General features: G+C 40.2%; 1 protein-coding gene across 2 annotated transcripts; it reads left to right on the top strand.

Moving 5' to 3' along the window:
* The first annotated feature begins 725 nt into the window (after positions 1-725).
* gtf2h2 (general transcription factor IIH, polypeptide 2) lies at positions 726-13,160 on the top strand. 2 transcript variants are annotated; one of them, XM_037777972.1, is made up of 15 exons: positions 726-839; positions 1,544-1,604; positions 3,334-3,411; positions 3,746-3,782; positions 4,421-4,507; positions 4,604-4,654; positions 5,679-5,733; positions 6,529-6,634; positions 9,407-9,497; positions 9,708-9,903; positions 11,055-11,118; positions 11,230-11,333; positions 11,451-11,553; positions 11,642-11,681; positions 12,640-13,160. In XM_037777972.1, the coding sequence occupies exons 2-15, from the start codon at positions 1,549-1,551 to the stop codon at positions 12,748-12,750; spliced, it is 1,179 nt and encodes a 392-aa protein (XP_037633900.1). In that variant the 5' UTR covers positions 726-839; positions 1,544-1,548; the 3' UTR covers positions 12,751-13,160. The 2 variants fall into 2 exon arrangements, with proteins under 2 accessions (XP_037633900.1, XP_037633899.1); XM_037777971.1 differs by having other exon boundaries at positions 780-887.
* Positions 13,161-14,740: the final 1,580 nt, after the last annotated feature.

The following is a 14,740-nucleotide window of genomic DNA, read 5'->3' as shown; positions in this document are numbered from 1 at the left end:
GGGATCCCCCAGTCAGAGCTGGTTAATGTGGCCCGGGAAAGGGAAGTTTGGGGTCCCCTGCTGGAGCTGTTGCCCCCGCGACCCAATCCCGGATAAGCGGTTGAAGATGGATGGATGGATGGATCATTGAGTCACTCCCTTCCCTTGTAAATAATCTTTATTATACTCTTGAGAAACCATTTTAAATTGTTCTTTTGTAAGTTTTTATATACTTCTGTTCTTATTATAGGCCTTTGTTATGGTGGATAGTAAAAGGAAAAGTCCAAGTGTAACTAAATGATTGATGATGTCTCGGTTCCCTTTAAGGTGTTACCATAAATCATTTGTCCAACAAATGTCTTTTAATATAATGAATTTCATTTCTCATTCCCACGTTATTCAAAAGCAAAATGAACAAATCCTCTCACCCAGTTGTTATTCTGCAGATTTTCCATTCGCGGAAATACTGTTTGTTCTACTACATCTCTAAACGGATGATGTGCTTTGGTGTGCAATCACAATGTTATATCCGCAGATATAACAGTATAACATGTATAAGCTTTCAATAAACACAAGTTAATTATTAATAAGCTCGTCCTGTTACTCTGTTTGAAATAACAAATAAAATAACTTCATGAAAATAGTGTCAGTCATGGTAATTGAGCTGTTATTATAGTTGAGGTAGGCTAGTAGTAGATGTGTAATCAATAACCATATGATATATGTCTATGATATGATCAGTAACAGCTGAATGAGCGGATGCTTTCTCTGGAGAGCATGTTTCTTTCCGGAAGAAAACTCCGTTGCACCATCTGGCGTCGCTCTAAACCGGTATTGTCTCCAGGAAGAGCGGTAGAAAGGTGACGTTACAACTGATTCTATTAAACTAACGTCATCGCAGTGAGCTGGTGAGTTGAATCACACACCATCATGTGGTATTATGAACTAGATGAGACGCATCATAACGTGTTCACGTTAACAGCTTGAACGTGTTGTGTGTTTAGACACATGGTGTCAAACTGTTCAGTTCACTAGGAACCCAGTACTGCATCGATCAGTCTCTGCTTTGTGGAGCACAGTCTTTTAAGAGTCATTAGGGTCTTCTGATAACTTTATAATATTCGGCTTTATAATAACGACCTGCACATAATGCTATTGATCAACTGTAAGATCAGATAATCATTGGGCTTAATCTGACACGTTATTCGACATTGTTTCTGGTGACGCTAGAATCTCTGATAATGTGTTCTGTGTTTGACACAGGGTCATGCAGGGTCATGCCAAACTCCAGACTTGTTCACTTTATTTTACTGCCAGCGTGTAGTAACACTGTCTATTAGGATTAGTGTCTTCTGATTATGGCTATATTCAACATACACATATTTCACAAACCAGTTTTAGATGTCATGTTTTATTAAAATCAGAGTCACAACTGACTCTTTGCACTTGTCTGGCCCTGATTGAAGTTTGACACCCTGTTTGACACCCTGTGCAGTAGACTTGTGTGAAGCTGCATTTTCCCACTTCTTTAGCTTTTAGCGTTAATTGGATTTCTGTCTTGCAGACACAATGGATGAAGAACCAGAGAGAGCCAAGCGCTGGGAAGGGGGCTATGAGAGGACATGGTAAGACTGTTAAACTATGGATATATTCAATTTGAGATATGTGTTGTCCTATAGATAGATAGATAGATAGATAGATAGATAGATAGATAGCCTTTATTTAATCAGGTGAAACCAGATGAAAGCAAAGCTCATTTTCACAATGGTGTCCTGTGTGCAGATTCATAAGGTAATCAAAAATCAACATTCTTATACAAACATAAATACAACACAAACACAAGACAAAAAAACAAAAGAGTAAAACAAGCACATCCCACAGGGACAAAGCAGACACGTTAAGTAAAATAGGGGCATTCATTATATTAAACATCATTCAATGGAAGCTTAAAATATTCTAGGGTTAAAATGTGTCTAACTTCAGGGAGTCCTGAAGATTATTCCACCTATGAGGAGCATAAAAGGAGAATGCAGTTCCCAGTTCCGTATTCATATATGGGGTATCCAAGTTAATGCATTCTTGTGAACGAGTATGGTATCCCATATCTCTGAGTCTTAAAAGCGATGATAGATAAAATGGTAGCCTATTAAGGATGGCTTTGTAAATACAAAAGAGACAGTGTTGTTCCCTTCGAGTGGTAAGTGATGGCCACCCTACCTTCTCATAGAGGATCCAATGATGGGTTTAACTTTAAGAGAACTGCGTGAAAGGGCTTAAGGGTATGGGCAGCAGCATGCATGTAAATTACATCTGCATAGTCGAGCACTGCTTAAAATGTTACCTGTACAATCTGCAACCTACTGCTATAAGTGAGGCACTGCTTATTTGAAAAAAAAAAAAGTAATTTAAATGTACTGAAAGCTTCTAAGCCAGCTCTTCAACATAGGTTTCAGGAGATACTTTTTCATATAACCAGATACCCAGGTACTTTTAACATGGGACTTTTTAATTTGAGCTCCAGTTATTGTACTGATTGTGAAACTTGAAGAGGAAAAAGAAGAGGATGCAATTAGTCTTATCTGGATTTAGTAAAAGCTTAAAGGTCCCATATTATAAAAAAGTGAGATTTTCATGTTTTTTTCATTATAAAGCAAGCTTGAGTCCTATAGAAATACTGTGAAAGTATTGAAACACTCAATCCACAGGGAAATACACACAGCCCGTATTCAGAAACTCTGCATTTGAAACAAGCTGTCAGGATTTCTGCCCATTTGTGATGTCACAAATATACAATATTTAGACCCTTTACACAGATTTAAATGTAAACATTCTAAATGTGTCCCAGTTTATTCCTGTTGCAGTCTATGTGAATGTCATCAGCTGACAGGAAGTACACATGGACCCAAGCTGTTGCCTAGCAACGCAATTGTGTTGCAATTCCGTCAAAATGCACTAAAATGGAGCATTTCAGACAGAGGGTAAATACAGGTATATTCAGGCAGACAGTATGAGGAAAATAAAGGTTGTTTTTAACATTACAGCATGTAAACATGTTCTAGTAGAAACACAAAATACAAGTAGGAACCTGAAAATGAGCACGATATTGGACCTTTAAGTTTAATCAAGGCCTTTGAATAGCCAAAAAAAATCGGACTTAAAATTAGACAAAGCTTTGTCAATACAGGGCGCTGATGAGTAAATAACTGTGTTGTCAGCATAGTAATGAATAGAGCTGCTACTAACCAATGAGCCCTGGTCATTTCTATGCAATGTGAACAGGATAGGATGTACAGTATGTCTCTGTCCACGGCTCTCTATGGTGAAACATTATGGTCTATATGTATTCTCCTACAGGGAGGTGCTGAAGGAGGACGAATCTGGCTCACTAAAAGCCACAGTGGAAGAGATCCTGTTCCAGTCCAAAAGGAAAAGGTGCGTGTGTGCGCATGTGCGTACAGTTTATCTGACAAGTACGAAGAAACATGAAAATGATTAATTTAATAATTACTTGTTATTCTTAAGACTCCATTCTATTTCTTAAGACACTTCTTCTCTGTTATGATGTAAATGGACTTATTTTCCTCTGTTGGAGTTATCAACTCTATAACATAATCTCAGTTGTACTTTTGAAATGCATTTTTCCTCTCATGCGCTTCCTTCGAAGGAATGTCTTTACTACTATACTGTCAGTGGAACGTTTTCCCCTTGCTGCTGTATATTTGTTGTTATTACAACAAACCTCTCTGCTGCTTTGTTGACCTCATAGGGTGACAGAGAGCCATGGACAAGTGAGGCTTGGAATGGTGAGTGACTTCTGCATCCTTCCTACACAACATTGTGCTTCACTTATCAGCATGGTTCTAAACCCCCCTAGGTCTCTAAGATATCATGTCAACATGGTGGCAAAATGCTACACCGCATTACTTTTATATATTTAGAAATACTAAAATAGTATAATTACACTTTTGGTCAACATTGTGGGTATATATATATTGTTTCGATTGATTTGAGATCCTATCATCAGACAAAGAAATGGAAAGCATAGAACTCTTTATCTTGTGTTTTACAATATACTGTAAGTGTTAATAAAAGTCATGAATGGCAGAGCAGCTTTCATAGACTCTTCTTGTAAATACGGCAAAAACAACCCAACTTCAAGGCACCAATACGATGTAAGGCTGCTGATTGGAATACCTAAATCAAATGAGCTAACAGCTTCAGTTGTTCAGGGTTAAACTGGTCTCTTTGAACTGCAGTGCATAGGAAGGATTTTGGTATTGGAACATTGTACTAGGGACCACTTTGAACAAACTCAGCGTTAGCATAACATTAAGTGCCATATTGGGATTAGTGTATTTTGCTATTAGGAAAATAAAATATGATGTTTAGAATATGTGATTACCACAAACTTCAAGATGTGAAAGGATGTCATGTGCTCTAGATGCGTCATCTCCATGTGGTGATTGACTGTTCAAGAAGTATGGAAGACCAGGACTTGAGACCAAACCGCCTCACCTCTACTCTAAAGGTAAATCATCTGTAGCAGACCCATCACATTGTGCAGCAGCTGCCATGCGGTATGATTAGCTGTAAAGCATCATCTCTTTTCTCCTTTCCTCTTCAGCTGATGGAAGTTTTTATCGATGAGTTTTTTGACCAAAACCCCATCAGTCAGGTACGTTTATACGACCGTGAGTTCTGCGCATGTATTATACACTGAACTGTATTGACACTTAACATTTCAATCCCTCCAGCTCTTGTTTAAACACGGCACGCTCACGTGAGTTTATTGGAGAAAATGTTCAATTAGTGTATGAAGATACAAATAGTGAGTGTAGGTCTGCCCCATCATGTTGTAAGTACAGCGGAACCGAAGGGTTCTCAACCCTATCGCTCCATTGGCAACTCCTTTTGGCCAGGGGGCATGCCGCATAACTTGTGATGTGAATTTGTCATTATTATACCCCCGCGACAACGTAGTTGGGGGTATATAGCGCTCCGCGTGTCTGTCCTTCCGTCTGTCTGTCTGTCCATCCGTTCACGTGTCACACTTAGTTTTCCGGAGCAGAACTCCAAAACTATTTAACTTAGGAACTTCAAATTTGGTCTGATGGTTGACAGTGTGGTCGAGTTTTCCAAAAGGGCAAAACCTCCTGCCCTACTTCAGCAGTGGTCAAGCAGTGAGCGGGGGTACGTGAGCCATGCTCACTTTGCCTTGTTTTTAGACATTTTTTTGAACAATTGTTAAATGATCCATAGATGAATCTGTAGCAAAAAATAATCATTATCTGTTCCAGTATTATGATTGAATTATGTTTAACAGGTTCTTATGTTATTGTATCCACTCCCTGAATATTGTATTCCATATGGGGTAAAAGTAGATGATGGCTACCAAGTGGCAAATGCTTCAACAGGGTAGATAACGGCAGATTTACATTCTAAAACCTTTGACCGTAAAGTCAGGCATTTGGGAACATTTATGGTCCTATACCTCCTTCATGAATGAGTCATTGAAGGAAAACTATAGACTAGCAACACAAAAAATGTTGGAGCACATTTGTTATAGCATCACAGCACTGCTGCTGTCAATCCTCAATCAGAAACAATAACTTCTTCTTATATAATTATACAATATCTGCAAACAAGTTTTAAATACTATTACAGTGGCTGACCTAACAACATGTGTTGTGTGTTTGCAGCTGGGCATTATCACCACGAAGAATAAAAGAGCTGAGAAGCTGACTGACCTGGCAGGTGAGGATCACATAAACTGCTAATGTGATGCTTAAAGGAATACAGGGAAAAGAATAAGGAAAATGTTTTTGCTTTATCTTTTTAAACCACAAGGGCATGTTATCAGTATTAAAGGTCCCATATTGTAAAAAGTAAGATTTACATGTCTTTAATATTATAAAGCAGGTTTAAGTGATATATAAATACTGTGAAAGTATCGAAGCGCTCAATATACAGAGAAATACACACAGCCCGTATTCAGAAATTGTGCGTTTGAAACAAGTCGTCAGGATTTCTGTCCATTTGTGATGTCACAAATATACAATATTTAGACAATTTCACAGTTTTAAACGTAAACATTCTAAATGTGTCCCAATTTATTCCTGGTTGCAGAGTATGTTAATGACATCAGCTGACAGGAAGTAAACATGGACCCAAACTGTTGCCAGGCAACGCATTTCTGTTGTAATTCCGTTGCAATTCCGTTGAAATGCACTAAAACGGAGCATTTCAGACAGAGGGTAAATTCAGGTATATTCAGGCAGACAGTATGAGGAAAATAAAGGTGTTTTTTCTACATCACAGCATGTAAACATGTTCTAGTAGAAACACAACATACAAGTATGAACCTGAAAATGAGCATGATATGGGACCTTTAAAATGTCTAATTTAAACCAGTAGTTATTGCAACAGAGAAACATTTTGTGTCGCTCATCTATTCAAACTTTTCACTTGTGTCAACTACAGCCTCCAGCCTCTGAAGTTACCCTGTGCAGCTTTAATGTACTGTGATGTGTTGTTTTGATTCATTACCAGGAAATCCAAAGAAGCACATTGTTGCTCTGAAGAAAGCAAAGGACACGGTGTGTGTAGGAGAGCCGTCCCTATACAACTCTCTCAACCTGGCCATACAAACCCTCAAGTAGGTTCTGCAGTCCTATTATTAGTCATATTTCTGTTATTTTTTATTGTTATATCATTGTTGTTGCTGTGCATCTCTGTGGGTCTTTTTCATTTCCCCAGTTAGTACATTCTCGATTCCTTTCCTCGCTTCCTCGCCTTGCATCTTAGTCCATGGGAGATGCAAGCGGAGGAGGCGAGGAGAGAGGAGTCAAGGCAACAGGCATTTAACAATGAGACATCCTTTGCCTTGGATCCGTCTTTTTTGATGACGTCAATTAAATATGACGTGGGGCAGAGCCGCAACATCTGTCATACAGCTGTATTTTATGATCTCTGTCAGATGAACATAACAGTGTTCAACTTACATAATTACTATTAATTCAATTCAAAATGTGGCATAATGTGAAGCACTACAAATGTTTGTATGCTGTTTTCCATCTTTCTCCATCTTTGGTAAAGAATTAGCTCTCCTGGAAGCATAAAACACATCGGAGCTATCAAACACAGAAACTGTAACAGCACTTGTGAACTGGTTATAAGAGACAGAGCGCAATTAAAGTCCTGCCTACACCGGAGGGGAAAGCAATTCATTGCTCTCTAATGATTTTGTATTGCGTGAAGGTGCCTCCTTGTCAATGTTGTCTGCTAGCAAACAACAGAAAAAAATGCCTAAAAGCTGCTGAATTAAGTTTTTATAAGCTGCCAAACTGGAAAAACTGAGCTGTTAAGAAGACAAAGGTGAGGCATCATAAGGAAGAATGGGAAAACTGAGATCCTGACACTAATGCCTATTTTATACTTCTGTGGAAAAGCTTGCACAGAGCTTGCACAGAGCCGCAGAGACGCACCCATGGATGTATAAGGAGAACTGGAAACAGCGTTGTTAGCGTTTCAGCTCTTGGTTGCATATTGTGGCGCTGAATGTTTTACATTATGTGAAGCACTACAAATGTTTGTATGGAAATTACTATACAAATAAAGAGTGACATATAGTATTTATATATGATTGAGTGATATATACAGTATTATACACACCCACACTACTGTCTATATACATGACAACATAAAATACAGCAAATTAGTGCTGATTGCAAGAGAATGCTAACGCTCTGAAGAAGGCTCCGTTTATTGTGATGTGAGCCAATTAAACAATTGAAATGTTTGTCCTCCTTGATTTTGAAATCTGGGATGTGCTACCCTATCACATTATTATGCAAGAGGATGTTGTTATTGATATAATAATTTGCCGTCAGCAGCTGTTTGCACTTCAAACATTAAACATTATGTCACGATTATAGCAGTTGAATTGGATGTAGCCTACATTCAATGATAAAAACACAAGTAATCTCAAGGTGAGATGTCATTAAGGGATACGGTTAGAACAGCGCCTTACAAGACGCGACACAAATGGTGAAGGGCAGAAAGTTTGATCGGGCATTTGATCATCGAAAATAACTACAACTTATGGATACGAAATGAACAGTTCCATTTGTAAAGTCTTGCTACGGTTTGGGATTATTCCAGCTGTGTGTCACGCCTGTTTTCTATGTCACGGGTGCCGAAAAGACTCCCGCAAAGTAGGGATGCTCATTTTGTGAAATGTTCTTAACCGATGACCGACCCTCGTTAACCGATTATTAACCGTTAACCGACAAGATTTGTGTCTCGCGCCAGCTGCAGTGTATGAGTACAACAGACAACTGAGAACCCAGTTCACCGTCCGGGAGCGTTAACTCAGCAGCTACGATGCTGCGTGTAGTGTCGCGGACATGCAGCCACTTTCCCAGTAAAAGTCTCCACCGCACATTTAGTTTAGTTTAGCAGGTTGTCAGCTGTGTGTCTGCCCGGATTAACGATAGCGATTGTGCGATAAACAGTGTGTGTGTTTGTTCTATGTTAGCAGCTCTAGCATTGCCGGAGGCTTCTTGCTCGCCGCCGTCGCCACACACATACGGTCTGTCAGCGCGACGTAACTTTAACGAGTGTCCGTGTGTGTGTTGGCGGTGAGTGTGAGGTTGTTGGTGGCGTTCTAGCTGTGATCGTAGGTGTAGCAGTGTGTGTACAGTTTATTTATCGGTGAATAAATGCTATGAAACTACAACTCCTCCGCTCCGCTCAAGCGAGCTGGAGAGACCAGAGCCGACTTCCTATATCCTGCAACTCTGGCTCCGCCTCTTAAGGTGGGCTGTTAAGGTGGACCAGCTTTTCTCCTTAAAGAGACGAGCCGCTCCTCTGAGCCGCTCAGCTTTTTAATTCATTATAAATATTTCTTTTAACCGTTTTAACCGATAGAGTTAATCGGTTAAAATGCTTCATGTCGGTTAACGGTTAAACGGTTAAACGGTTAATTATGAACATCCCTACTGCAAAGGATACACCAGTGTATCCTCACATATAGCTCCTTCGGCAAGCCTCCTTGCTCCTCAAGATTCTGGGTCACAAGCCAGAGGACCGAGGAGACGAGGAGGCACAAAATCGAGAAATGAGAAGAGTCCCGTGTGTGTCTCTCTCTCGTGTGTGGCCGCACACCCAGAGCCTGGTTCTGATCGAGGTTTTTTCCTCGTAAAGTGGAATTTTCCTTGCCGTTGTTGTGCCAAATGCGTCCTCATGGGGGAATGTTGGGTCTCTGGAAAAGAGTACGGTCTAGACCTGCTCTATATGAAAAGTGTCATGAGATAACTTCTGTTGTGATTTGGCCCTAAATACATCAAATTGACTTGTCTTTATGTTCTAGATTGGTTTCTGTAATATCACTGAATGTCACTCAGCTGGTGCCTGTCTTTGTTTGAAGGCACATGCCTGGACATACGAGCCGGGAGATCCTGATAATCCTCAGCAGCCTCACCACATGTGACCCAGCCAACATCTCTGAGCTGATTAAGGTAAAGTCACACCTTAAACCCTAAGGAGTGCACTGTCATAGTCTTGGTTGATATCCAGTCAGCTGTTCAGCTGACTGGATATCTGGCATTTATTTCAACTTAATGTAAATGTGACTGTCTCTCTCCCCCCACATTTCTAGTCTCCCTCTCATGCTCTAAGAAGAATCTTATACAAATACCGTCAATATAACCGTGTTCCTCCTCTGTCAGACCCTGAAGTCTCTGAAGGTGAGGGTGTCTGTAATCGGCCTGTCAGCAGAGGTCAGGGTGTGTACGGTTTTGACCAGGGAGACGGGCGGCTCGTACCACGTTATCCTGGATGAGAGTCACTTCAAAGAGCTGCTGATGCTGCATGTCAAACCTCCTCCAGCCAGCTCCTCATCTGAATGCTCTTTAATACGTATGGGTCAGTATTCAGATGCTGTTTTCCATCTTTCTCCATCTTTGGTAAAGAATTAGCTCTCCTGGAAGCATAAAACACATCGGAGCTATCAAACACAGAAACTGTAACAGCACTTATGAACTGGTTATAAGAGACAGAGCGCAATTAAAGTCCTGCCTACACCGGAGGGGAAAGCAATTCATTGCTCTCTATTGACTTTGTATTGCGTGAAGGTGCCTCCTTGTCAATGTTGTCTGCTAGCAAACAACAGAAAAAAATGCCTAAAAGCTGCTGAATTAAGTTTTTATAAGCTGCCAAACTGGAAAAACTGAGCTGTTAAGAAGACAAAGGTGAGGCATCATAAGGAAGAATGGGAAAACTGAGATCCTGACACTAATGCCTATTTTATACTTCTGTGGAAAAGCTTGCACAGAGCTTGCACAGAGCCGCAGAGACGCACCCATGGATGTATAAGGAGAACTGGAAACAGCGTTGTTAGCGTTTCAGCTCTTGGTTGCATATTGTGGCGCTGAATGTTTTGACGCGTCACGCTTTATTGCTATTCTGTTGCCATCACAGACCTGCAGTAGGACTGCGTCTTTAAAGGAGCAATATGTAGCACTGATGGCTAGCGTTTAAAATGGCTAACAGCAGCCCAAATTCAAAACATTAGAGCCGTGGCCCGTCCGCTCCTCCGGTGTGACTGAAATTTTCGCAATTTGAGGGTCACCTGCAACACGACTGCGTCCACTGGCCAGCAGCAGTCAAAATCACTTCACTGACTGTGTCTCAAATACTCGCTGCCTTGTTAAGCCAGCTGCACACGGACCACAGAGAGATGTGCTGAGGCTTTCTAGGTCGGGTGGAATCTAACGTTAACGTTATCTCTGTTGATCCAGTTTGTTAGCTTGCTTCCATAGCTGCTGAAAGCTGTGTTTGCATGCCAATTGTTTTCATAAGTGGCAACGGGGAGTTGAAATGGGCAGTGGACGGGATCACATAGAACACTAAGAACAGTCCCTCCCCATTTTCTTATTGGACAAGGAAGGCACCAATAAAATGTTTTTTGTTTCCATAAAATACATTCATTCTTGCTCCTCATCAAAATATTACGATTATTTATAACTATAAAAGCATCTACTGAATATTTGTCTCCTACTCACTTGTTTGTTCAGGTTTTCCTCAGCACAACATCGCCTCTCTGTCTGACCATGATGCCAAGCCTTCGTTCAGCCAGTCGTAAGTTGAAAACAGTGCTATTTATTTAAACCTCGTGGCCAGGACTGTGAGCAGCCACTGTGTACTAAAATGAATTTTCATTGTTGATCCTCTGCTGTGTGTGTTTCCCAGTCATCTGGACTGCAGCAGTGGTGCCGGGCTGTCTCTGGGAGGATACTTCTGTCCGCAGTGCCACGCCAAGTACACAGAGCTTCCCGTGGAGTGTAAAGTCTGTGGTATGTGTGATGGGAGATTAAAATAAACTACTGTAGTTCTTTTTGCTGCTTTAAAAGTACTGCGTGTTCAAACTAATAGAAGTACCATAGCTTTGACTGATGTGTTGTCTCTCCAAGGTTTGACTCTGGTGTCGGCACCCCATCTCGCCAGATCCTTCCACCACCTCTTCCCCCTCCAAGCTTTTACAGAGAGTCCTGTGAAGGACCTCCGAGGCGACAGGTGGCTCTGATGCACTCACACACTCATACAGTCCCACTCAGATAAACTGTGCCGCTGTGTATCTAAACCTGTTGTGATTTGGTTACAGGTTCTGTCAAGCTTGTCAAGGGGAGCTGAAAGATAAAAGTGTAAGTACAGCAGCTGAATGTATGTCTGGATTTATAGAGGCCTTTCAGATGATGGAACATTTAAAGGGGCAGTCCCCAAATTTTTAAAAGTTCAGTTTACTCATCCCAGAAAGTATTATTCAGCTTGTAAAAAACAGTTGTAAAATACCTTCTGTAACTCTGAAGTAGCTTTGTCAAGTCTGAGAAAATAACCCAGAAGATGTACTGGTGTGTCAGTTATTCCCAACCAAATGTATATGTACCCCAGGATGTACTTCTTCAGTTACCAATGGGTACTGGGTGGTAGGATCATTTGAGATACTAGATAGAAATTAGTTTGATAAAAAAATATACACAGTATATCAACATATTTATTTTAAAATAATCACAGGGATTATATCTATATATAGGATTACAAACTAGTGTTAGGATCTCTTTTTTGGCATTTAATGATAGCGACAGTAGAGGGATGACAGGAAGTGAGTGGAGAATGATGGAGAACGACATGCAGGTCCCTGGGCGGATGTGAACCGTGGATGTTGCTGTTCACAGGTCTGTGCCTTAACGCCTCGGCCACCCTGATCTTTATCATATTTATTGTCACAATTATCAGTAATCTTCCAGCAACAAGAGGCCTGCATTGTATTACATTACAAACTAGAGGTGTGGAGTTTATTAGACATTTACTAGGCAGGGAAGGTTAAATAAAGATATGTTATTGAGTTCCAATAAAGGAACTGTAGGATCCAGTGTCTTTGGACCTCTCTTGGCCTCTGCTGCTTCAATTTCTACTATTCTTTTTTTAAAGTCCCCAAACTACAGTATGTAGAACTGCAGTTATAATTTGCCGGTTGGTTAAAAATAATCTTCATATTCTTCTTCATATTAAGTGTAAAAATTGTGTGCTTGCATTTATTTATTCATTTATTCTAACTTCAGTCCCTCTATCCATCTTTATCTGCTCTCTCTGTGTCTCTAGATATTTACCTGTCCAGCATGTTGCAGTGTGTTCTGTGTGGAGTGTGATATCTTCATCCATGACTCGCTACACTGCTGCCCCTGCTGTATTCACAGTCAGAGTGCCTCCTGAAGCTGAGAGGCCAACTGTGAGAGACTGAAATAAACTCAGCGGTTGGCTCATTATATGCATCTCATCAGTGTTATCCACCTCTCACAGAATGGATAGGATGCACACAGGCTATGGATCATCCGAATGGTCATATTTCAGAGTTGTTGAAGATTGGCGCAAAATATTGGACAATTTCAGTTTATCCAAATAGTTTGAAGGTGCAGCACCTTCTTACTGAAGACTGTGTTGAGTTGGACCAAAGCCTCTGCCTGCTCTGAGATCTACATCTTAGCCGCTGCACTGTTTTCCTGCTGTTAAACAGCACACCACTTTATATATGTCAGAAATGGTTTGTGTGCATTGTTTATACACACTTTTGTACTACAGTTCTGTTTGTGACATGGCAGTTACAATAAAACATATTTAAGACATTTGTTGTGTAGTTTCAAAGCAGGACTTTATCCAATTACCCAGATGTTCCACTTCCAAATCCCAACTCTTGCATTTGCTATGCTTGATCTGGAGTTAGATGCAGGGCCGCAGCTACCATCGAGAACACTGGGATTCTGTCTGCTATTTTTTCTCAGGGAATGTGGGCTTAAACTCCGCAGCTCGATTCCTCTCCTCTCCTCCTCTCCTCGACTCCTCTCGCCTTAGTCCTGCCCACAGGAGATGTGAGCGGAGGAGGTTGAGGAAGAGACACGAATGGATGTATTAACCCTTAACAATACGTTCAAAGTCAATTGGATTAAACAATTTCTGAATAACCCCACATCAATTTGGAACTTTATACCCCATTACATATTCTCCAAATTAGGTGGCCTCAAATTTATTTTAGTCTGCAATTATAAGATTGATAAGATCCCCCTAAAAATGTCAAATTTTCATCAACCCATTTTACTTGCTTGGTCCCTCATTTATAAGCACAACTTCTCGCCTCACAAATACTTTATTTGGAACAATAGAAATATATTATATAAGAATAAAACATTATTTTATGAGAAATGGTTCACAAATAATATTTTGGTGACACAGTTGTTTAATGATAATGGGCTTCTGCTGAGCTATACAGAATTTCTCACTAAATATGGTATACCTGTAACTCCAAAGGAGTACGCTGTTGTCATGGACGCTATCCCCTCTGGGGTCATTATGTTATTAAAAGGTACAACTAAACAGGGATTTGTACCACAGATTCCTAATCCAGCGGACACGCCCGTGGGCAGGATATGTTTTTTGTCTACCAAAAATAATATAACAAAGGCATACGTCATTTATTTCAGAGTGATATTGTTTGTGTGCCTTATGTTGTCAACCTTGTAAAAGACCTCAAGTTGAAGAACATCTGGACTCTACCCTATAAGTATCTTTTGACAAACAAAATAAGAGAAGTATCCTTTAAAATCCTTCACAGATATTATCCAGCAAGTCATTATCTTGTTAAGTTTAAACAGGACATCAATGTAAACTGTTCATTCTGTGATGTACTCCCAGAAACGCTTCTTCATCTATTCTGCCGCTGTGACCATAGCAACAGGCTGTGGAAGGATTCGAGTAGATTCATTATTGATATTGACCCTGATTTTATTCTATGTCTAGAGAATGTTTGGTTTGGATTCCATAAAGGTAACAGTAAAATCAAAGAACATTATATTATTAATCTTATTATTCTCTTAGCTAAATTTCATATACATAAATCCAAATTTAGTAAATCTAAACCTTCATTTTTTGTATTTGAACATGAAACCAAACAATACATTAAATTGATTCTCTCCTCCGAAAACAAAAAGGCTTTTAGGAAGGTAACTTTTGTCTTGTTGTTCTTCTTACAGATTTGCACATCTCTTTGTAGCTAAACCTCTATGACCCATGGATGTATTAAGGTATGACCGGTTTGTGAAAAGTGAGGAAAAAAACAAAACCCGAATAGATGTATTAAGGAGGCTGGGTCACGCGTCACGACGGCAGCTTCAGTTACACTGCGCATGTGTTATACTCCATAGACCCCAAC

Source organism: Sebastes umbrosus, chromosome 8 (assembly GCF_015220745.1).
Source record: "Sebastes umbrosus isolate fSebUmb1 chromosome 8, fSebUmb1.pri, whole genome shotgun sequence".
NCBI lineage: Eukaryota > Metazoa > Chordata > Actinopteri > Perciformes > Sebastidae > Sebastes > Sebastes umbrosus.
The sequence above is the reverse complement of the archived record's forward strand: the minus strand, read 5'-3'. Positions and strand labels throughout refer to the sequence as shown.